General features: G+C 40.8%; 1 protein-coding gene across 1 annotated transcript; it reads right to left on the bottom strand.

Moving 5' to 3' along the window:
- Positions 1-12,272: 12,272 nt before the first annotated feature.
- pamr1a (peptidase domain containing associated with muscle regeneration 1a) lies at positions 12,273-22,708 on the bottom strand. The gene is made up of 10 exons (XM_069705464.1): positions 22,579-22,708; positions 22,125-22,250; positions 20,735-20,849; positions 19,463-19,680; positions 18,003-18,200; positions 17,692-17,886; positions 17,188-17,254; positions 15,666-15,931; positions 14,291-14,625; positions 12,273-13,603 (listed from the first exon to the last, which is right to left on the bottom strand). The coding sequence occupies exons 1-10, from the start codon at positions 22,706-22,708 to the stop codon at positions 13,154-13,156; spliced, it is 2,100 nt and encodes a 699-aa protein (XP_069561565.1). The 3' UTR covers positions 12,273-13,153.
- Positions 22,709-23,756: the final 1,048 nt, after the last annotated feature.

Genomic DNA, 23,756 nt, shown 5'->3' with positions numbered 1-23,756 from the left:
TTTGTTGGCACTGTAACAAGTAAAGAAAGACGAGCTGGCATTAATGAGAAACAGTAACGACACCATTCGCACGTACGTCCTTCATATTTTATGTTTTTCATTGCAAAAGCAGCACACGTACTTGGTAGTGATGTTGAAGAATACAGCTTTGGTTGCATTAGGATTAAGTCTAGTTGATGCTATACCTATTATTATAAGTATTTCATTATTAATGAGCGTGGAGCAAACAGTAAGATTTATGCACAGTCACCTGGAGCTACCTTGATAATTCCCATACATAAATCAGAAAGTTGTTGATGGATGGGGTTGTACAAGGGCAACATTTTTTCCTTTTTTTTTTTGGGCAGTACTTCCCGCTCTGTTGTACACAATCGGCCACGTTTGTTGGTGGGAAGGTAGTGAGGGATAATGTATTAGAAGCTGTATGAGCATTTCCTACTGGTTGGAAAGGGCGCCTGTACGTGTTCGGAGGAGACTTATGATTGTCTATACCGTCAAAAGTTTAACGGTAGGGTAGTATCACAACGACAATATTCAGGGAGTTGGCGATTCCAAACTGGGGAGAAAATGGGAGCCCCAACAGACCAAAACGGAAAAACTGTCTTGTGATGGCATTGTTTTTGAAATATTGCTCATTCACATGATTCAAATTCTGTTAATTCTACGTACTCTGCATTCGAAACGCGTTCGAAGTTTTCCAAAGTTGCAGATGGCCTTTCATAATCAGCAACTGACAATCCCAAACAATTAGCACAGAATCAATACAGAGCTTGTTTATACTCTGCATTTTAAACAAATTGTTCTAGTTTTACTCTGTAAATTCGAACAGACAGAGCACCAGCTGTTACCCGTACCCCCCTTCCCCCTCCCCCCACTGGTACCACTGTTGCTGCTTCTGTTGGATGTCTTTACATGATGATTTATGGTCATTTGAGGTCTTCGGCGTAGGTGTTAAATGGAAGATGCAAAGTGCAGAAACCTACGTGTTTAAGGCCGGCTGGGCATTTCGACAAACACATATTGTATATATTCTCATACAGAATGTGTTTGTGTCGTGTAGTCAATGATTCAGCTTTTAATTTTTTGTTTTTAGTGTCATGATGGTGTCTCCAGGGTTTGGTAAATGTGTCGCTTTGAGATTCTGGCTGTTAGTTTCCGATCAGAAGCTCATCCGTTCCACCACGCAGTTCTTCATCCCACGGCCTCGTCCTGTCTCCAAAGCAACAAGTGTCTCGGGTTTGTTGTGGTCTGCCGTAAAGCCTCTTTGACTTAAAGATCAACTCTCCCCCGTGCAGCCTTTAAATCCTCTGCCGAGCACAGACGCACACGGTTATGTAACAGCAAATTGCCCGTGTCATTTGGACAACCTCGACCTTGATGATTCGAACACCTGGAACAACAATTTTGGCAGCAAACACTGCAATTATTTTTTTTAAGTTACTCTCAGCAAAGGTTGTTGAAGTGAAAACGTTCCTCCGTTAGAACTACGTCTCTGCAAACGACAATTTACGGCTTATAAGGGTATTGGGAAAAAAAAAGCTGTTGTATTAAAACATATTGTACTTTTCTTTTTACGCTCAATAATATATTTGATGATTCAGTTTTTTGGATTTGCTTCTGGAAAAGATATGAAAGGGACACATGAGGTGATGACAGCCCAACTGCCAAGTCAATCACGCCTGTCTGATACACTGTGCTCTAGCATTAATGAGACTTAAGCCTTTTAAAGAGGATAAAATTAGCATCAGCAGCACTCAAGTGATTGAGTTATGTAACAGAAAAGGGGCTTCCTAGGAAAAGTCAAGGTGTCACCATCGCCCGCCTCAAAGTGTTATGCAGAAGATTACTCATTTCAGTTCCAAACTTCGGCATCCAAACCTAAACAGTTAGGTAATCCAAAAGGCTTCGGAAGAAACCGTTAAAAACTTCATGAGTAAGCAGTGTAGGCAGTGTGCTACCAAACATTAGGAGTCATACAGGACATACTCCGTCGAGAACTTTGGATGTGATTTAAAGGGCAGATCAACACAGATAATTTGTTTTGTGTTTCGAGAGCAATGATAAAAAAAAAGACTTGTATCTACTAATGCATCATCAAGGACACTAGACTTCTATAGACGTAAAAACCGACAGTCGCAGACCATTTTACCATTTATTTCTACATATAATAGATCAGAGGTTCGTATTGCATCATGATTTTGGTGGCACCTCTTCAATGCCAGCGTTTTTGACGACTCATCACGTTAACTACTAGTACATCACTACATGCTACTAGTAATGCTTACCAGTTGTTTTGTAATGTTGGTTTAGTTTGGAATTCTGCTTGTGGAGAGGTACTCTACACGGCCATTGGCATCAGTGAAAACAATAACCAAGTCATGGCTCATGCGTTAGTAAATCCAGAATTCAGAATCTCCAAAAAGTGGTTTTGTCCCTTCAGAAAAAAAGTTTTTTCAAGTCCTTTAAATAAAAAAAATGTGGAGATCACTTCTTCCTCAGCTTTTGATGTACATCCGCAATCACAGATTACAGCTCATTCAGCTGCAGGGGAGGTGCCTAAAGGTAGACTGACTAACCTGGAGGTCTGACAGCAGGCTCCCAGACAGGAAGGGTGGAGTCAACGTGCTAAGATTAGCAAGGAGAGGGAAAATCCTCGTTGCTGCCTTTTTTCTTCTTTTTGGGCACTTCGTTTTGTTTTGTTTACATCTTTTCCCCGGAGAGAACGACTTGATCTCTCTAATTCATCAGGGCAATGCAAATACGGTCCTAACAGGCCATTTTTTTTAAGTGTTCAAATGCTGCACTTGCAGTACTTAATAAGGTCCTAAAAAAGTGCAAGGGTTGCAGAAGTTCAACTTAAAAAGATGCCTGGACTTTCAAAATGCCTTCAACTGCAGTCCCCGGGGATGTGATCAGTAGCTGCAGACCATAATTCATGTCTAATACGAGTCATGATAGGATATATGGTGCTACAAAGAGCTATGGTTCTGTTGGCCAAATTCATGAATTTAAATTTGCATCTAAGGGGAGAAAATGTCGACTCAGGCCAGATTTCAAAGAGCCATAAGCACAAGCATTTTACGTCCAAAGTACTAATTCTGCCTTTTTCCTTGAATGAGAACTTGTTGGTTTATTTACATGGTTAAAAATGCCTGATGGCCTCTTTATCTGTTCCACCTGATGGTTGATTGAAAATAACTCAATCCACAAATGAAAAGCTCTTCAAAACATGAATAAGGTTTCTGCAAACTGATTTATTTGTAATGGGATTTCTTTGTATTTGTATTGATTTGCTTATTTGTACCAGAAGTGCACATGCTGGGTTTTCAATCAATGTTAAGCATGAAGCATACAATAAATTCGAACTTCCAAATTAGGCAGCTTCAAGGAAGTTTCAAGGAGGAATCATTTTCAGAAAAACTGATTGCAGCTCTCCTTTTCTCTTGATTTTCAAATGTTTAATCAGACATCTAATAAGCTCTTTATTTGAGTAAGATTCATTATTTCTCACCCATTTGAAGTGGCAGATCTGTTCTTCAGCTTTAACCAACATGGGATTGCTTGACGTGACTTGATAATATGGTTCAAGGCAAATCAAGGCTAATTAAACTGCGTGTTTGTAGTACTCCCATATATATATATATACCTATATATATATATATATATCTCTGAATGTGTCTTATGCTAAAATGTCTTTACTGTTCTCAAATCAAACAGCAGAAAAATTCGCAGCGATACAACGGCAGGGCAGTGAGGCCTTGATATGAGGAATGTGCCGGGGCGCAGCTGTTTAGTGCTGCTTAGTCACTGAATGGCCTCGGTGTGATTGTTCTCTTCCCGGAAGTGACCACGGCTCCTTTCAGTGACATGGCCACCTCACAACAGTCTTTCTAACGGTACCGGTACAGAAGTATTATCCCTGCAGTTTGCAGAGTTGCCGGGCGCGAGTAGGTGACACCGGGGGAGTGCGTTGAAGAGTTCCATTACGGAGCCGCTGCCCGGAGCGTGAACAGGGGAGAAGGGAGACGGCCTAAAGAGCACATGGCAGAGCATTTAGTCCCCGAGGTTCCACACCTCGCCCCGCCTTTTCCTTTCCTCAGCAACAAGCCCACCTCATGCCGCAACACCTGACAACACACACCATGCTTAGACAGCAGGTGTCTATAATTAACTAATCTGTCCTGAGCCATCTTAATCCAGCACACATACACACCAAGATGGATCAGACACACTGGGAGAACATGTCTGCAGCATGGGAAACCTCACAAAGAGGTTTTGTTAAGTCATAGAACAACATTTGTTTTTTTTGGTTTTTTTTTAGTGCTGTAGTTGTATTTTGATAATGATAATGGGTCACTTTGTTGTACTCAAATACGATACGAGTTTAACAATGACGCTGATTAAATGAAAGACTTCTTCCTCAGTGTTAATCTGTGTTTTCAGTGTGAACCCTCACCCACCATAGCTGCGATGTTTGCACACATCTCTGCACTTAAGCACCAAACATCGCAAATCCTACACGTGAGAATCAACAATAAGGAGCCCACCAGCTGATGCAGGAAAAGGTATCAGGCACGTTCGGAAAAAAAAACTGAATTCATGAATAAAAAACGATTTTAAATATTTGAATTTCCAATCGATTCTAATTTTCAATCGAAAAGCAAAGAGGTTTTCGTTGAATGGCAAAATAAAGAAAATATAATTTATTTTAAATATTAAAATTAAAAAGTGTCTTGTCGTCCTCATTTGTGAATTTGACTAACGTTTGCTCTTGACTGTCAGCAACCATAAACATTAAACATAAAGGAAGTCTCTTTTTGTAAACCACCAACCACTCCCCATTACTTATTATTAACCTGCATTCACACATTGAACGACCAACATGAACACCACAACATGCATGTCTCACTGAGTTTCAAGTTTCTGCTTTACTCTGTCCTGTTTTGTCCTGTTTAAGTGACATTTCTGATGTGCAGTCTTCTCCAGTCGCAACTTTAAAATCTATTTAAAAAAGTTAAAATGAAGGCCTTGAGTGAAACACAAGGTGAACAAAAAAAATAACCTTTAACACTACAATGTAACCTTGAAAATACAATTTGGTGAAGATTTTTCTTTTTCCTTTCCGTTTGTTGAATTTCAACAAAGTTTTGGCGAGTGCTTTGCACATTTTAGGGAACATACTTGTCAATCCTATCAATCAATTGATTTTGAAGCAATATAAACATCATAATTAAGTTAGTATAGCTTTAGAGACTTGAGCTGAAGAAGTGAAATATATAAATAAACAACAACATCAATTTTACAGCCTTCATCAATAAGATCTTAATCTTAAACTCAATATAAATTCAAACTCAACATTTTATGATAATCCATCCTTAGTGTTATTCTTGTATTGATGTATGCACAATATATGTTAACTTGGGAAATCATAGCTTTTGCAGGTAATTAACACCTTCTACGATACTTTAAATACAAGTTCAAGTGAGTACAACTCCCAGCGTGGACAAAATTTGACACTTTCAACGTTTTGGTGGATTTCATGCTTTCCGATCAGTTCGATATTATAAGCTCTCGTCTGTTGCAGGAGAAAGCACCCTTTCCAAAAAAAAAAAACTTTGCTCACAGATCAGCTGGAAATGTTGCCATTTAAATACTTGAAAAACAATTTTCATACATTTTCAAAATATAGGATTTAGGTGCACTGCAATTTTCAGGTTAAACAGTCATTTATTACAACAAGCCTCCAATGTAACCAACCTACTCAGAGAATTTCACATTAAAAGGTCATGACATAATAGAAAATGATGTGACATGCAAAAATGTTCCCCCGGTTCTTGCAATTATTCTTCTTGCAAGCAATTATGTCTATTATTTTTGTATTTACAGAACAGGTGATGAAAAAATGCAAATGAGGTGAAACAATTTGTCTTCAAGCGTTCGCTTGAGTCTAGTGCTTATTTCTACAAATCTCATTTTGAGAGGAAATTTCCAACTTCACTGGGAACAAGATTTCTTTCTTTCTTGTTGGAGGAAAAACAGATCTTAAAAAAAAAGAACATGGGACTAAACGTCTCATTAGGACGGATGTCTTTGTAGTGAAGCAGACCGACAGCTGCAATGTCTAAATTATTGGCCTGAATATAGACAGGACCTGTTTATTCCGCATCGAATATTAATTAAAAGTGCTTTATTTGATTTATGGACAAAGATGAAGTAATTAAATAACTTGTGTTTTACATTTGTCCTTTGAGATTCATCCACCACTGTGTTTCTGTCTAAGTTTTGTTAATAACTTCTCCACGACCACTGATTTAGACTCTGACTAATGAGACAAAAATATACAAATTCCCCGTGGTGTTTTGAAAATTCAAATTGAGTTTTTCTTTGTTTGTTTTGCTCGATGCCAAACTTTAATTGCTGAAGACACATCAGCCAAACATGACTTCACAGGTAGCACGTGCGAGCAGACGGACAATCAAGCACATCCTTTCACATTGTGCAAAGACTTGGATAAACTGTACTAAATTTCCTTTCCACTAAATACAAACAAACATTATTGGTTTATATTAGGAAAACCAGTCTTACCTAAAATCTGTAATAGATTTATGAAAAAAAATATCCAAATCAGCTTTCGGTGTTTGGCTCAAACTTTACGATTCAATTTCATATTTAATTTAAATTTTATCAATAAAGTGCCAAATCATATCACAAGTTATTTCAAGGATTAATCATAATCATTAGATCAACATAGTAAAGTCCCCAGATTCTTAATAAAAAAAATATATGAATATGAACAACAATAGGATTGTAAACTCTTTTAACAAAGATATAACCGTAAATGTCGATATGAGCACCACCCACCTTACAGTGAGAGTTGTGACTAGCTTGTAGCCACCCATCATGTTTTGCACAAGCATGGATCGCAATCATGACGCACAGCTGATCATCATGTTCCAGTAGTGATCTAAATGACATCTGTCTCGTCAGAGAGGGATTTCAGTTGGATGTGGGCCAGAGCTCCTGATTATGAGAGTTAACTGCTGTCACTGATGAAGGAGATTTACAATTACAAAAATTTCAGACTGGTTAAGGAGCTCTTGACTCGCGCCGCCATCATAGCCTCCACTTGAGAATGAAGGGACTGCCGTTCCTACTCAGACTCGATTCACAAAATCTGCTCGTCCTTCCTCCATACAGAGTGAGGCAAAGAAAAAGTGTTTTACCGGAAAGTTTGGCGAGATAGACCGATGCCAATTTCCATCTCAGTCTCAAAGCATTCAAACGCGTTTGTTCCAGAAAGTGTGCCGGTATCACGGCGAAGCGTGAAATAGACACGCTTTGGTCTGTCTAGGCGTGAAAGTTACTGCGTGAAAGCAGTGGACGGAAAATGAAACCGACTGCATGCGCAGAGCCATGTGATTTACAGGAAAATGAAACTTGTAGCAAAAAAAACACGGTTGGGATTGTTCCCGCGTCACATGACATTTACGTGCGTATAAGTTTATCGCTTTCAAAACGTGTAACTGTCACGCATAGACAGGCCAAAGCTTGACTATTTCACGTTTTGCTGCAGTTGACCGGCGTGTCTTCACGCTTGGCCGTGATGTTGGGTTGGTAATCTAGTTTCGCCGGAGGTGCGAGCAATTGATAGCACAGAAAGTGAAAGTACACTCTTCAACAGCCCGGAAATCTTGTTTACATCGTGTATCATTTCAGCTGGCATCATGTTACCCAATGTATTGTTTTGTCTTTTTGTTAATCGTTTTTCTGGTTTATAGGGGGGCATTACACATTGAGGAGCCAAGTCTAGATGAAACACCATCTCTTCCCACGATGACCCATTCTGTTAATGCCATTGTAGGTTTTCATGTTCCGTCTGTTGTGTTCTTTGCAGTAACTTTGACCCACTGCGTCACTGGAATCCATGAAAAAGCTTGAACAGAAACGAAAACACAGAGGTTGCGTCTGTAAAATATAATATGACTCGTATCAAGGTTCCTCTCGGGGCTTTTCAGCCTTCAGATGCTTTCTGTGCCTAATTGCACGTTTAAAGGTTAAAACTCTACCTCTTGCCTGAGGTCCTGAATAGGCAAATGGAGTAGGCAGAATTTGAAAAAAAAAAAAAAATCATTTTAAGCAGACAAAAACCAGGAGAGACGGTACTAATTAAATTGTACAGTATAATGAAGAATTTAACCCTTTCACGACCGAATTGAAGCCACGTTTTATTCGGTGATTTTTCTCAGCCAGTGTTAAAATATAACCTAGATCTTAGGCGGCGACACATTTTGAAGCTCTGAACGTACACCGTTTAGCACCCGTGGAATATACTTAGTCATTAAAGTGTAATTGCACTGTTGTCGATAGCAGTTTCAGTACTGGAGAAAAGAGTCCAGGTGTTGAAAGGAGGTGGTTGAAACGTGCAGAAAAACTGTCAAATCGAAGCTGTGATGATTATACATAATGTTGCTGCATTATACAAGGGGACATGTCGGCATTATTTTCATGGAAAGCACGCAACCTGTCGGTGAAAATAAATGCCAGTGAATAATACAACCATTGAATCAAAGCTGCGGTAGGATTCAAAGGTTGTGGTGAAAATGTTCCTGACGACTTATGTAGCTGAAAAATACATTTTCAGAATTTGTTTGAAATAAAAATAATGAAATAGATTTGTTTTGTTTTTTTTGAGGACCTGCGTAGATCCTCACCTTCCTCTGCAAAAACTCGAAGACATGAAGAAATACACATTAGTTGATTATTGGAATTAAAAACGAATGTCATTTACTTCCATCAAATGATTTACAACTAGAAAATTATTTGTGCAAATAAAATTTCACATACGGTATAAAGAATATCGTAGCTCAACTTTAACTGGCAGAATAACGTACAGTCTTTTTTTTTCATCTGCCACAGCTAGAATGCGCTCTAAAAGGTATTCTTAATTTTCTCACGTAAAATATTTCATGTCCCTGACTGTTATTCTGAAATTGACCTATAGTGTCGCTTTGAGGACGTGTTGTAAAGTACGCATGGAAAACACAGTAAGGAACCTGCAAGAGTGACCGACCATTAGAGGGTGCTTAATTTGAAATAAATAATCATTTTCACGTAAACACTTTCATTACGTGTAAAATATAAAACAAACTTCAGAATAAGTCAAATCTACCCGTCCGTGCATTAACTGGCGCCGATCACACCCACACACAGGTCACCAGTCAACCACAGTGCTGACGCAGAAAGGCAGACAACCATTCGCGCTCAAATTCACACGTACCTCGCCAATCTGAAGTCGCCAGTCAAAGTAACCTGCGTGTCTTTAAACTGTTGGAGGAAAGTGGGGAACCTGGAGAACGCCAGTGCAGAATTCAAGTGGTCTTCTGTTGCTAAAATGTGCTCTAATGGATGCGTCTATTTTCTTCAGGGAAATCCGAACAACCCATGTTGTATGTAAGGCAAAAAAAACAAAAAAAAAAGGCCTTTGCATGACTGCATCCAGCTAACCGTCTTCTACCAGTTAGAAGATGAACTTTAATACACCAGCTTGTTGCCCACCTATGAAGCCTTGTTGATGTTGGCCAAACTCTTTTTCTTGTGGTACCTTGTCTCGAAATTCACTATTATACTATATATATATATATTTTTGCACGGAAGAATTCATTGAATTAGGAAATAACTGAAGTCCTAAGTGTCTCCGGTTTCCAAGTTCCATTGTAAGACGCTGAGTGGCTAAATTTACGAAGCAATTTGCATATATTCAGTTAGCAATTGCTCACAGTGCTGCGCTGACTAAAGAGCTGTTTAGAAACAGTGAACAAACAGAACGCTTGCGCAGCATTTACCTCCCCCAACAATAATATGAAAGAAAAAAAGAATCGTATATTCATTTTTTTTTTTTTTTTTTTTAAAGCACCCTCTACTGGCCGAGTTGCTCTTTGTCGTTTACGTTCCCAAACAAGAAACACGGAAAAGTAAACTGTCTTGATGAGCAACCCGTCTCTTACTTGAGATTTACAGTGTAACCCTGCGGGCTGTTCTTTTGAACTCCGTCCCCTTGCATCCTTGTCTCGAGCCGGGGAGTGCGGTGGGAGTCGATCGCACAGAGCACCGTATCTTTAATGATGCACGTGTGCCCCGCGGCGAGCAGTGTTTTTGCATTGCTTCGAGAAACCGTCACTTCCACAAAATGCGTTAGCTGACTTGTTCCCGACTTGAGCTGCAAAGTCATTAATCTTTTAATTGAAATTCAACAGTGTATGCGCGTCCCTTGCATTTTTAGAACCAACCTAGCTTATTTCAAGACTTTGTGCGCTGACGATTTTCAATGGTCGGCACTTTGCCAGTATCCCAAGTTGACCTGTAACAAGCGATTCGCTTAGGAGAAGGAGAGGGAATTACAACAAAGCAGCAACCGTTACATCCAGGCAGAATTAGGTCACAGCACGAACAGCATTGTTTGTCGCATGTCTTCCTCTAACAGCTAAATATGCATCATACGTCGAACCAAGCCGGCGTTCCTCACTCCGAGGGAGGTGACACTAAAGCAGATAAGGGAAAGGATAGCGTTCCTATTCACCTTCAGCATCCTTAAATGATTAGTGCTCACCTGTGGAAGTCTCCGCGTCTTCAAACTTGTGGGTAAACTTGATTAACTTCCTCGTTTATGTATAAAATCAAAGCAGTGTGAAGTTCGTTTGGCGAGCAAATAGCTGTTGCAGCAGGTCTCCTCCTACTCCTAACGTATAGAAAATCTAAGCAAGCTAAACCAGACAACCCTGCACGTGCACGGTGTGTTCGGTGATGACGCACGCGCACACACACACACACACACAGAGAGAGAGAGAGAGTTGGGGATTTGAGATGAGAGGTCAGTGCCTCCTCTAAGGTGTGGGCTGGGTGTTCTCTCAGTTAAAGAGTAATAGATTAGCAGACTTTCACCCCGTATTTAGCATCATGACATCATACCGTCGGATGGAGACCCCCGCTGCCACTGCAAAAAAAAAAAAAAAAAAAAAAAAAAAAAAAAAAAAAACAAGCCTCAAGACCATTACGGCCACTCAGATGCAAAAGTTCAAAAAGGTTGGAGTGGATGTACATTTGCATTGCATTATGTACGAGTGTCTGCATATATTACTCTTTCTGCAGTTGGAAGCTGGTTGAGCATTAGATTCGGTAATGCGTTGCCGGTTAATGCATTTTACTCCGCGTTTCGCTCGGTTGTTTTGTTTATAAAAGAAATACAGATCTTGAGCTGCCAGTTCTCAGCAACTTTTATTTTCTTCTCCCCCGGTGATTCACTTCGCGAGCCGCAGAGGCCGACTACCGAGCTACTCATTGTTTAATTGGCCGGGCTTAAAAGGTGTCCTGCACAAAGCCGCGGACGGCCCAGTGGGTGTCTGCGTCTCAGGAGTAAGAGCTAAGTTTAGCAAATCCTCTCAGTGTGTTTCTCAATGACAGCACATGTTGGACTGTCTGCAGGGAAACACACGAACGCATAACCTCACATGCAGACCCGCTGCAGACACACAGGCTCTGTACTGCGCATATCGGTACGCGGTGTGCTGCCTCGCACATGCACACATCCACAGCCTAGAAATGCATGCAAATCAGCGGAAATTATTTCAGAATAAATTGGAAATGATGGGATGTTTTAATGGCAGTGATTTGCAGAAAAATAAAAATATTCCTTTTTTAATTTAAAATGTTGTAAAACCATGTTTGCGAACTGAATAATAACAGTCCTAATTTCAGCAAAACAGAATAAAACCTTGCGCATATGTGCGCAAATGTGTTCCTGACTTAGCAATTAGTGACTTGTCCTTCTTGGAGGACGTTTGTCTCTAAAATAGTCTGAAGTTAAGAGGCCTGAAGCAGGCAGAGATCCAGTGACCTGCCAAAGGACCTTTCAGCAGGGTGGAAGAGTTGGAACGACAGCATAGGAAGGAGAGCTCTCATTCAACGTAAGACACATTGTTCTCGCGAATCTGACTGCTCATGACTGTTGACCAAGTCACTTTTTTTTAAAGCAGGAATCTAGAGGCGCACAACTCCTCAAGACTGTAAGTGAATTAAATCAAATAAATTGCCTGTGGTGATGTCATCAGCAACGCGAGTGCAGAAATGAGGTAGTGAGTGCCAAATATTCTGAAAATGTAATCTGAGAGAACCCTTTATTAAAAAAAAAATAAAAAAAATACACCTGAAAAACATGCATGATTAGAAAAACTTGGTCAGTTTACGCTGACATTTATTTATCATTTTTGCAGTTCCATTAAAGAGATTTACACAAAGATTAAACACACATTCACACATATGACACTTTCTGTCAACAAAAAAAAAACTAAAAACATCAAAGAGTGACAACAATCCTACGTTGAACCTCAGGATTCACATCTCAGTTTTTGGCACACCGATTCTGGTTTAAAACTGGATAGAATCAAATAATCGTTCAGCCTGTTGTGTTTAATGTTAAGCAATTAAAACAAATTTCTTTATTCTGTGTTCAACACACGCGAAGAGTCAGATGAGACACTGTCTGAACATGCTCTTATTGTGAGTTCTTTGAACCGAGTGTGCCACCAGTTGGTAAATAATCGTGGCACAGATTTGGATTTGATGATATAGTTTAGTTTGAAGTTTCACGGGCGGGCTGCAGAGCCGGGCCACGCTGCAGAACAGCATGACACTCGCAATAACTGATTTCAAAAACAGAGGAGCAATCTGGCTGCTGGCTTGAAAAGATCCGAGCCTACGATGAAAGTAGACGCGCTTCTGTATCTCCTTTAAAATAAATTCAAGATTAAGAGGTTCGTATTAAGGTGGCAGGTATCGCAGCAATTTGTCTTAAGAGGATTGTTTAATTTCCACGTCGTGAATTGTCACGGGAGGCAGATGACGATGGTGACATGGACAGTAGGCACACAATGATCACTCCCATGCCGTCATCGCCCTCTACATCATTCCCCACCCACTCTGACATTTTACAAATTCAACAAAACCGAATATTTACACGGCTGAAAGTACACGAGATATTATGAAGAAAAAAAAAAGAACTACTTCATGTTTTCCTCGATCCAATCCCGAAACTTCGCTATATGTGTCTGAACTGCGTAAATCTGTCGGTGGCAGTTGTTTTGATCATAGGTGAAACTTTCTAAACCAAACAGCTGCCAGGCTGAGCTGGAGGCTCCCCGACCGGACCGGACCCCCCCGTGGATGAAAACACGGCCGTGATACCCGGAACAACACCGCGACAAGGGCTCGGGCTACTGGCCGGCTTGCTTATGACACACAGCCTGTTGTCACTGACCGCCGCGGTGTGCGCCCCTCCTTGAGCAAATGCTCTCTCACACTGAGCGACGTCGCTCAGCTCAACAAGTTCCGTCCGGCTCGCGGTTGCGTGGCGGCTCAGGTGCTCGTGATTGCCTGGTAAAGTCCACCTCACGGTGAAGGCCTCCCGCGCCGTCACCTCCCCTCCTTTCTTATTGGGTAGACACACCGGAAGCACGCGCTCGCTGATCTTCGCCTTGTCTTTTAGCTTGAGCACGGCCACATCGGAGTCCGGTGCGGAGTAGAAATCTGAATGCACCGAAATCTCTGAAACCTGTCGGGGCAGACGGAGAGAGCGAGTGAAATTATTATTATTATTATTTATTTATTTTTTTAAATGGATGGGAAATCGGGAGTTAGAAATACCTGAGAATAGCCTGGTTCCACCAGGAATGTGCCAAGTGGTGTTGTTTTTGGAATACGCGTTAAGATCAGATAATGTGCGTCAAGATGCGCAAATATTTCCAATCCAAATCAAACACGGCGGGATCCCCGTTTAAGCTTTAAATGCATATCCGAATGCCAAAGGATTTCATCTTCTACCACTTACAAACAAAACCTTATCCAGAAGATTAGATTTATTTCATGAAGACTCATTGCTTAATACTTTATCACTGCTGTTTGGTAGACTTTGCGGTATTGGAAAACTTTTGTGTCCTCTATGACCTGAAAATCGGAAGATGTAAAACCGTCGCAGAGACCATAAAGAGCGTAGTTTTTTTTTTTTTTTTTTGCAGGTAAAAATCTCTGTGAAATAAGTTGGTTTGAAAAATATTTAAAACTGAATTTTTTTTTTGTTTGACCAGCCTGCAAAGGACATTTTACAAACCAAATCTAAGCATGCGTGGCTGCTGGGAAATGACACGACTCCGAACTAATATGTTTTCTACTTACCTAATAAAAGCAGAAATATTGTTTGACACGCAGAAGTACAAGTTATTGTTTTCTTAATGTGTTGTACCTTCAGGTGGTGCTGGTTTCTCAGCCGTTCCCTGGACGTCTGCTGCTGCGCGACAACCTTCACATGTGCAGCGTGAAGGGCCCGCCGCTTGTCCTTATCCACCACACACTGAGCTGCCGCCAGGACCCGGCGCTGGCCGACCAGAGCGCCGCTGCAGGCCAGGACCCAGAACGAGGACTCCTCTGAGGCTCCCCGCTGGTCCGAAACGGTCCGTCCGCGGGACCCGTGGCTGCTCGCGGCGTGATCGGGAGGTGAGCGGACGTAGATGGCTACGTGCCACGGCCACTGAGTGTGTGAGAGGTTGTGTCTGCCGAACGTGTCAAATTTTCCACAAACTGTGGGAAACAATCAGGAGACAGAAAAAGTCATATGTAAGCTTTGTGTTTGCTATGTGGACGTGAAAGCGGTATCGATATTGTCATCTAACTCTCTCTAAGAAAGAGAACACCCTTGCAGAAAAACAAACCAACATGATTTTCTCTTTCTCTTGCTCTATGTGGAATCAGACATCCTCATTATCTGATTGTGTGTTTATTTCAAACTGTATTTATAAGAGGTGATGAAGTGACTTAAGGACTTTTGGCTTGGTAATTACTGTAAAACTTTTTTTGTGTGTGTGTGTGTGTTTAATCATTCTTAGCATATACACTTCGGGGCACATGTTATGACATGTGTGACATATGTTTACCACATCTTGCCAAATATGATAACACGGAAAATATTTGGAAAATATGTGAATCTATATTACACCGTGAAAAATGTCCAAAACAGTAGTTTCTAATAGGCAAAATATACATGTATGTGATCGCGCGTGTTCACGAGTTTTTGAACGTGTGAAATTGATGTTGTTTTTCTGTGACAGTAAATTCACGTCCATATGTCAAACTGTTATATTGAAGTGAGCCTATGTGACTTTTACTGGATTAGGAGTCACTTTGGCCACGAGTGGCATTTACAAGACAATGGTTCATGTTTAAATGTTATATGTAATATTAGCATTAGTGGAAGAGTCATAAATTTGACTAAATGATCTTCTAAAAAAAAAAACCCTCAATAATTCTTACATTTGTGTCAAACTCCCATTTCCATGCTCAAAGATGAACTTTCACACTCAAGAGTCATGAAAACAACAATTTACTTAATTTATTGAACTAACATTTGCCATTCTAAAGTTTGCTAACGTTATCTGGCATCAGGGATTGGCCAAACGAGACCAAGGCCGTGTTGAAATGAAACGTTTGATATGTTTTACTTGCTTTTAATTAGTCAGAGGAGTAATACTTTTAATGTGTCTAAAAAAACAACAACAATACAACAATGCATATGTGCTGTTTTTGCACTGAAGGAGCTGGCTGTAAAGTGCCGCCGATCTCACCTGGTGAACAGGAAACATGGTGCCCGCTCCACCTGCCGGTCTTCAAACAGGTGCGCCGGGAGCTTCCTATGTGGCGGTAGAGAGGTGAGGCACACTTGTAGTCGATGCTCGTGTAGACCGGGTGGAAGCCTTGAGGGATCGCCCCCACGGCACCGTCATCTCTTTCAGCGTCGGACTGTTTGTCCAACAAAAGCGGCATGAAGCCAGCTGAGAGCAAATCGTGCATCTGGTATCTGGACGAGAAGCGTCTGTGGTCTGAACTCTCTCTGTGGGAGAGAAGAGATCAAGTTTGTCTTTATATCTCCTCTCCCTAATAAGAGCTACAAAACAAATTACAATTTCAAATATTAGAAATGCAAATTTCAAATTACGCAACCCAGTATCACTCCAAAGCTTGAAACAGAGACGCACCCGTCTACTAAAGCAAAACGTGAGATAGCCACGCTTTAGGCTGTCTGGGCGTGAAAGTTACACGTTTTGCAATAAATGTCACATAATGCGGGATCGCGTAACCGAGGTCCCGCAACCAAGTACAAAGGACATTTTCTGGCAGTATTTGGAGGTAGGGGAAGTGGTATACGGGTTTTAGTCACAGGCTGACATGTGGGACGATGAGTTTCCTATCCAGGAGGGGAGAACGTTTCTCTCGAACTGTGTTTTGGTTCCTCACCCATACCGTGTGTTTTTGCACAAACTTAAATTTTCTTATAAATCACATGGCTCAAAGCATGCAACGGGTTTCACTTTCGTCCACGACAGGAAAACGTGTAACTTTCAGGCCTAGACAGCCCAAAGCGTGACTATTTCACGTTTTGCCGTGATACCGGGTTGAGACACGACAAGGACAGTGTGAGAAAATAAATATAAGCACGAGAAGATTTTCGAGAGCTTTCAACTGCATCTTGTGGCCTTCGTCAGCAAATGTAGAAAACTGCATCGATACTTTAAACTATTGCCTTAATTTGTTTTAGTGTTTAATAACATTTCATGAGCGGAAATGTTTTAATTTAGTGCTTGATGTGCTGTCTTACAAAATCAGAGTGTCTTTGATAAAGTTGAGCATTTATGCAGAAAAAAAAAACATTTCAATAACAGCATAATCCATTTGAGTATTTTTACTGTATAATTACATCCCTTCTTTTGCATATGCCAGCCAAAAGAGACAGACTTATTTGACCAAAAGGCTCAAACTGTTTGGTAGCGTTGAAATCCTGCACTCTCTATTTTTTTTTTTTTTAAAGCCCAGCACATTAATAATTTGAACATCTTTCATTTTGGTGCCCCCCCGCTGCCAGTATCAAAGGACAGTATGGCAGATAGCAATGCACACTGCTGTTCCAGCTCCCATCCCATAAATCCTTCCTTAAGAACACTCCAGGCAACACAGAAACTGGACCAGTTTTCGGGGATTATTTCATTTTTTCCGCCAAAGAAAATACACATTCCATCAGTATAATTTTTAAAATGATAAAACAACATAGAGAGATCCTACATAGTGGCTTTAAGTGTGCTAAAAGGTTACCTTGATAATACGTGTGGCTTCACAACACTTTGCCGCACAAGTTCAGACACTTTGGGTTCTCGACAGGCTGTAGAGGCAAATCAATAAGACTGTTAGCGCACAATAATCTTTCTGAGACTCCTTATCTGAAACAGCTCGATCACAGCAGCACGATTAGCAGGCGTTATTCGAAGTAAATAACAATGATTCTCTGCATGAAATATCAGAGACAAGCACAATATATACAGTAAAATTCACAAGGAGTATTGATCCATCCTTACAAACAAGTTATATTGTTAAATATACACTCATCACAGAGCTGATATTGATCTTTTTATTTCTTTTTTTTAAACTTTTTTTTCCACGATATGAAAATGTAAAGTTAAATTGGTGTTTCACGTAAACAAATTATGTGACTTACCGTATGTTAGAAACATTTTGTGCAGTTAAAAAAAAAAAAATAGACTACTTTGTACATGTGCAACTGTGTTCTCAAACTAAGAGGGTGTTTTTGAAAATAGCTACCTCTCACACACTTTGGAGGCCTGCTACTCCAGGATCCATTAGAAAGGCAGGAACTCTTGTGGTTTCCACTCAACATGTAGGAGTTTTTACAGAAAAACTCAACCGTCTCTGCGCCTCCGACTGCGTCAAGAGCAGGTCTGTGGTATCCATGGAGCAATTTAAGTGGCGGAGCACACCGGACCGGGCTTGTTCGGGCTGTATGTGGTTCAGATAAGAAGATGAAAAAAAAAATCTATAAATTCCTCTTGTGTCTTTTATTTTGTCCAAACACTAGAAAAGAAAACCAGAAGCCACCTGGTGTAAAAACGTACCTTTAACACATGAGGGAACTGTGCCGCTCCATGTGCCATTAGGCAGGCATGTCCTCTGCTGGGCACCAGTCAGCATGAAAGGTGGATGGCACCAGTAGTTTACAAATGCAAGCTCTTCCTCTGGGCCATACACAGGCAGCAAATATCCGTTCGTTGGTTCTCCTGGGAGTCCGCATGCTGTATTCTTGGTGGTTGAAGCTGTGGAGACATTTTCTGGCTGTGATAAATGACAGACAAACCTACAAATCTAAAGCGAAACTTAATCAGGGTGTACAATTTGGGGTTTTTAAAGCTTATTTGATTCACAAGAAATGAATCCAAATGGATTATTATGTTTGAAAATCAAAGTTCTGATGATCGGATGGGGGTAATTTGCATTACATTTTCATTCTTATATTCACCCATCTTTGCCAGATTGGCAAAATCTGCTAAATTTACTTGTATTTTTTTAAATTTTAATTAAGCATCATGTTTTATGTGTCATCCAACGAAAGCTGTTAATTAACAACTCCCTTAAAATATTTGGTATCTTTGCTAACATTGCAGTCTAACATACCTCAACTCAGAACCTAGATTTTCCGAATTGTCAATGAAGCCGAAGATATTTTTAGAAGTTTTATCACTGTGCGATGGTAACAATAGAGCATCATCTGCATAAACAAAGATCCACCAAAGCAGGCGGTTTTTAAATCAGTGTGTGAAGTGAAATAAATAATGGCCCCAGGATATTTCCCAGGGGAACTACCGAAGTTATTTCTTGAAATTACTGTAGTCATCTTTGCAGAATTATTATTGAGGAGTGCCCTAACATTCATCGATGCAGTACCACTTTAATATGTTCAGGTTAGCAAGCAAGAGTTGAAGTCCGCTGAGGGAAGAGAGCGGATAAATAGGATGCAAGTTAGATGCATGATTTGCTTCAAAGACAGCAAACTGGGAGGAGAGCAGCGGGTGTGATAAATCTGTGTCATTGACTGTCCGTCTCACATCACTGCCCTGTGCCGGAGGCTGCGCAGTCACAGAGGGATGAAAGAAAAAAGGTCCAGGAGGAAATGTGCTGCGTGCAAACAGTGAGAATTGCTGCAATATGTATGAAGGGACAGCAGAGTGTCGTTTGTATTATGTATTCATGATATCTGGACTTGATAACCACAGAACACCCTGGATATGAATATATCAGACTGGTACACTGTCATTTTTTTATGTGGGTCCTACAGAGAACAACCCCCCCCCCCCCTACCTCCTTCCCTCCCCGTCACCCAGCACATCAGCTGACTCATATGCCAGGAGGAGGACTCAAATACGTAACAGGCTTTTAAAAGAAGGTATTAATTTGGGGGCAATTGTGTTAGATTGCATTATATTGTTGAGTGTTTCTGTTATTTTGTCTACCCCGTCTCGCTTCTGTGCGCACGGAATGCATGAGCAGCATTCGCATTACTGACAATGATTGCACCTGCCTGAACTCTCCTGAAAAGTAATAACGAATCCATCAAAGTTATTGTAGCCGTCTGAGGTGAACAGAATGTGCAGGAAGTTCCCGGAGCTTTTCACTGGAGGAGGCAGCTGATCCCCACAAAACCGGCCAATCACGGGGGAGCTCAGGTCGTCGCCGTCACGCACCTCGACGTAGTCGTAACGGCAGTTATGGTCGGACTCCAAACTGAGCCGTGAAAAGCTGCGACAGAGACGTTAAGAGTTAACCGTGGTCCTTTAAGTGCAGAATTGTGTAAGTAATTCAATCATCATGCAGGGCTGTCTGCTCACTCTGCTTTGACCTTAAACATCTTTTAAAAGACTGATGGTGAATTGATCTCCACAGAGCCAATTGTAGATTGATGAAAAGCACTTAAAACCAAAATCCCTTCTCTTAGTCTGTCTTAAAAGGCAGACGTACTAAATGAAAGTAGTTAACTGCACCCAGTAATAGACAGGTCTTCTCTAGTCAGTCCAAGTTCCAGATTTGGAAAAGCACTCTAAGTGTGTCAGCTGGTGGAGGCAGAGATTGCTTGTGTCTTTCACATCATGTGCCACAGAAATTTTACACCCGGTGATTTCACAGAGAAGTAGAAAAATGAAGCCCAAAAATCTGATGTACAAGTCCTGCAACCCAGTATCACGGCAAAGCGAGCAGCAAAAATGGAAATGGCTTCGGGCGGTCCAGGCGTGAAAGTTACACGTTTTGTAAGCGTGAAAGTTAAACGCACGTAAATTCAATGTGAGGCAGGATCATGCGACCGAGGGCTCACATGATGCCGTTAGTCATAGAGTGAGTTTTTTTTTTGTTTTTGTTTTTTTGTACTAACCACGACCATGTTCTTTTTGCTAAACCCAAACGTGCTGTTTTAGTAACTGCAACCACATGTTTTTGCAAAAAGTTTAATTTTCCTGCACATCACTTGGCTCAATACATGCAGCAGGTTTCATTTTTCTCCACTACAGGAAAACGTGGATCTTTCATGCCAAGACAGCTTGCTGTAGCTTGGTTGTAGCGAGTCTATTTCAAGCTTTGCCGTGATCCCGGGTTGACTCCTGATCCTTAAAGTACTCCCGAATCCTGCTTTTTTTTTTAAATAATTCAATACACTAAAACAATCTCCGGATTGCTTGACTCACAATTGTATTGCCTGAAGCTCGAGCAGTCCTCATTGCTGAGATGTTCAAGTGGAGAATGACAAAATATTTTCTGCGATAAATGACTGTTTTGTCAGAGCTTTGACGAAGTCCCCTACCTGAGCTCGATGCTGCTGCCCCTCCCCATTTCCACAGTCCATTCACATCGGGCGTTTGTCGGGTAACTCTCCAGGGCTATGTGACCCTGAGTCCGCTGAATGACGCCTCCACATGCTACCCGCAAGAAAACTGTAATTACTTTCGCTCGGTAAATGCTTATTTGTGTTTATCACAGTTTAGCTGAGCATTTTGATTGCTGCATGCAGGACCAGTGATGTGACATGCTGTGTAAGAGGGCATATAACACGCTCAAACCAGCCACTTCAACAACCATGATTATGAACATCACGCTGGTTATCCCTGCTGACATTTTTTTTCCTTCATGGGGCTAAAACAAGCAAAGGAAGACAATTTGATATTCTTCAGTCTTTTCTTTTAAAGGGACCAGGGTGAAAAGGTTTTGGAGTGTTTCAAAATCAAATCAAACACAATTTGTTTTTGTCTATTTTAGCGCTTGGTCAAGTTTGTTTTATGCACACTTTAATAAAAGGCTACGCAGTTCCACAAAAGCTCAAAGCCTTCTCTTGTCTACATCAAATTGACAACACATGACAGAATGGAATCCAAGTGGATATCCCCCCCGGGGCCATGGAAAACAGAGAACGGGACAAAATACCAGTGGGGTGAATAATAGGTGTTGCAACAAGTTAAACCTGTTTGCTTCCCTCTACTAACAGCTTCATTTTGCAGTGAGCTTTACATGTACATATTTGTTGAGTCATAATTATATTTTTAAAAGAAAAACAAAACAAAAACAGGACTCCTTTAACTTAATTATTTCAGTGTTTTTAGTGAACATAACACAAACAGATACCAGCAGGTGATTTAACCTGCAGCGAAGCCATTTCAAACAAAGCATTGTCGCCACCATGTGTCCTCATGGTGCATTACATATGAGGAAGGGGCAATCTGAAAACTGTAAGCCACAAAACTGATTATGATTATAGGCTTACATATTTTATTGCAAAACGTATCCTCACAGCTATAAATTGATGATTATGTTTCCCTAATTTATAAAAAAAAAAAACTTTTCCAACAATGTTAAAAAAGTATTCTACAAATATAAACAATGATTCCAAAGCTATAAAATATAGGATGACATTTTAAGCTGTTGAAAACTCATACATTTTATTTTATATGGTCACCAATCCGATAACATTAAATTGGCAAATGTGATCAAAAATGAAAATCTGATGAAGAACAAATGAGGATTCACACTGAGACTGTTTACACGGTAGAGCACATCAGCACTCGGGTTCGTTGCAGCTGTTCAATGGCACAGTCGTGATCCATGTTTTCTTATCAGCATGATGACATTGATCAAATCAGGCCTATTTCTTTGCAGGATCAGAGCTTTCAGCAGTCGTCCATTCAAGCAACCTCACTCACTTTTACAGTCCCCTCCGCTCCAGCCTTGACGACACTCCGCACAATACTTTCCATTGACGAAGAAGTCGTCATTAGCTCTCCACGTTCCATTGTGGCAGGTTTTACAGTTCTCAAACAGACTGCAGCCTGACGGGAGAGAGCACTTGAAAAATAATGTCGTGTAACAGTAATAATCTGAAGCACTTTGTAAGTCAATTTGGAATTCTTAGTCACTGTAATAGTTCATCTTAATACAGAACAGCTTGTGTCTGGTAGTTTATTATTTATTTTTTTTCTCTAACAAAATACAATCTAATAAAGTGGAAGGTGTTTATTTTGTTCTGGTCTTTTGAAAGCAGCAGCTGGCTTGTTTGGAATTAACGGAAGAAGAGTTTGGTATGTACTATCAGCAGCAGAGGACAGGAAAAGGTCAAACCAGAGCTGCTGTGTGAGAGACGGTGAAAGAATAGAATACCTGGGTGAATGATGCAGGGGTCACACTGATCCGCAGCGTTGCGGCAGCAGGGGACAGTGTAGCCCACTTTGGACCCTTTGGAGGGACACCGACACTGGATGAGGTGGTACTCACAACACGGGCGACACATGACGTTCCACTTGGAGCTCGGGCAGTTGTCTTCCGTCAGAGCGGTGGAAGCAAAACAAAAGAGACCCCTGAACTCAATTTGATTAACCTCCGATGGAAACATCTAACTTCCGACACGTTCCTTTCTTCGCCGCAAAACAAAAATTGGAATGAATTGCAACTAAAGAAGGATGATGCGTTTATGTTAATACAGAAGAAATAACGACGATGCAGATCGGACTTCCTTTTACCGCACACATTTTATGACACTGTAAAAGCTGCTGAGGTGACATTGATTTTGGCAGATGAAGCTGAGATACTGCTTTTTTTTTTTTATTCGCTGTGATATGTTACTTTCCTCTCGCATACAATTAACATACAACAAAAGCAGTGAAAACTCAGGTTGAAGCTCACTTGTTAAATTCTACCCAGAAATAATAATAATAATAATAGTAATTATAATTTCCGCACCAAATAAAACACAAAAGCCTCTCAGTTATTGAACGCTCTCGAAAATGTCCCAAATCGATGTGTTATTCTTATTTCATTGAGGAACAAGTCTCCATAATCTGAGACAGGTCTCAGACACTCAGAAGAAGTGACTCATCGTCATGAAATAACTCCACTGTTAGTCAGCAACTTGGTCAACGGGCTCATTTCTTGTTAAATGTCAGAAACATTTTCACAAAGGCAACGCGACATGGTGTAAACCTCTCTCGACTAAACATGTACAGCCAGAACAGCATTCAATAAAAACTTCAATAAGTGAATTTTACTCACCACGTGGCCACCCTGTCGCGCAGAAACATAGATTCAGGAGCAGGTAGAAGAGTTTAGGATCCAGAAGAGTGAGCAAAGGCACGTTCCTGGTGGGGAAAGTGAACATGTTGGCTGCCAAACTCACAGCAACAAACTGCTAAAGAATTACCAATAAAGTAGCTCGAGATCAACTTTATCTGCGGTCGGTCCTCCAGTCGGCTTCAAAATAAAGCAGAGCTGTACGGGGGATTCATTTTTCCATTTCGGCATCATGGACGGAGATCTTTAACCCATTCCTTCCGTTGAGCTTT

The sequence above is a fragment of the Brachyistius frenatus genome, unplaced genomic scaffold, assembly GCF_029030835.1.
Source record: "Brachyistius frenatus isolate BFR_SWC_R1_liver_20210118 unplaced genomic scaffold, ASM2903083v1 Contig_56, whole genome shotgun sequence".
Classification (NCBI taxonomy): domain Eukaryota; kingdom Metazoa; phylum Chordata; class Actinopteri; family Embiotocidae; genus Brachyistius; species Brachyistius frenatus.
Note: the sequence above shows the minus strand (reverse complement) of the source record. Positions and strands in the feature narration are given on the sequence as shown.

Coding starts and splice junctions, on each gene's coding strand:
- pamr1a (XM_069705464.1), bottom strand. CDS start 22,708: ATGTGTCGCCCGTGTTGTGAGTACCACCTCATCCAGTGTCGGTGTCCC. Junction 22,251..22,578: donor CCCCTGCATCATTCACCCAG/GTATTCTATTCT, acceptor CTCTCCCGTCAG/GCTGCAGTCTGTTTGAGAAC. Junction 17,887..18,002: donor AGTTCCCTCATGTGTTAAAG/GTACGTTTTTAC, acceptor AACCACATACAG/CCCGAACAAGCCCGGTCCGG.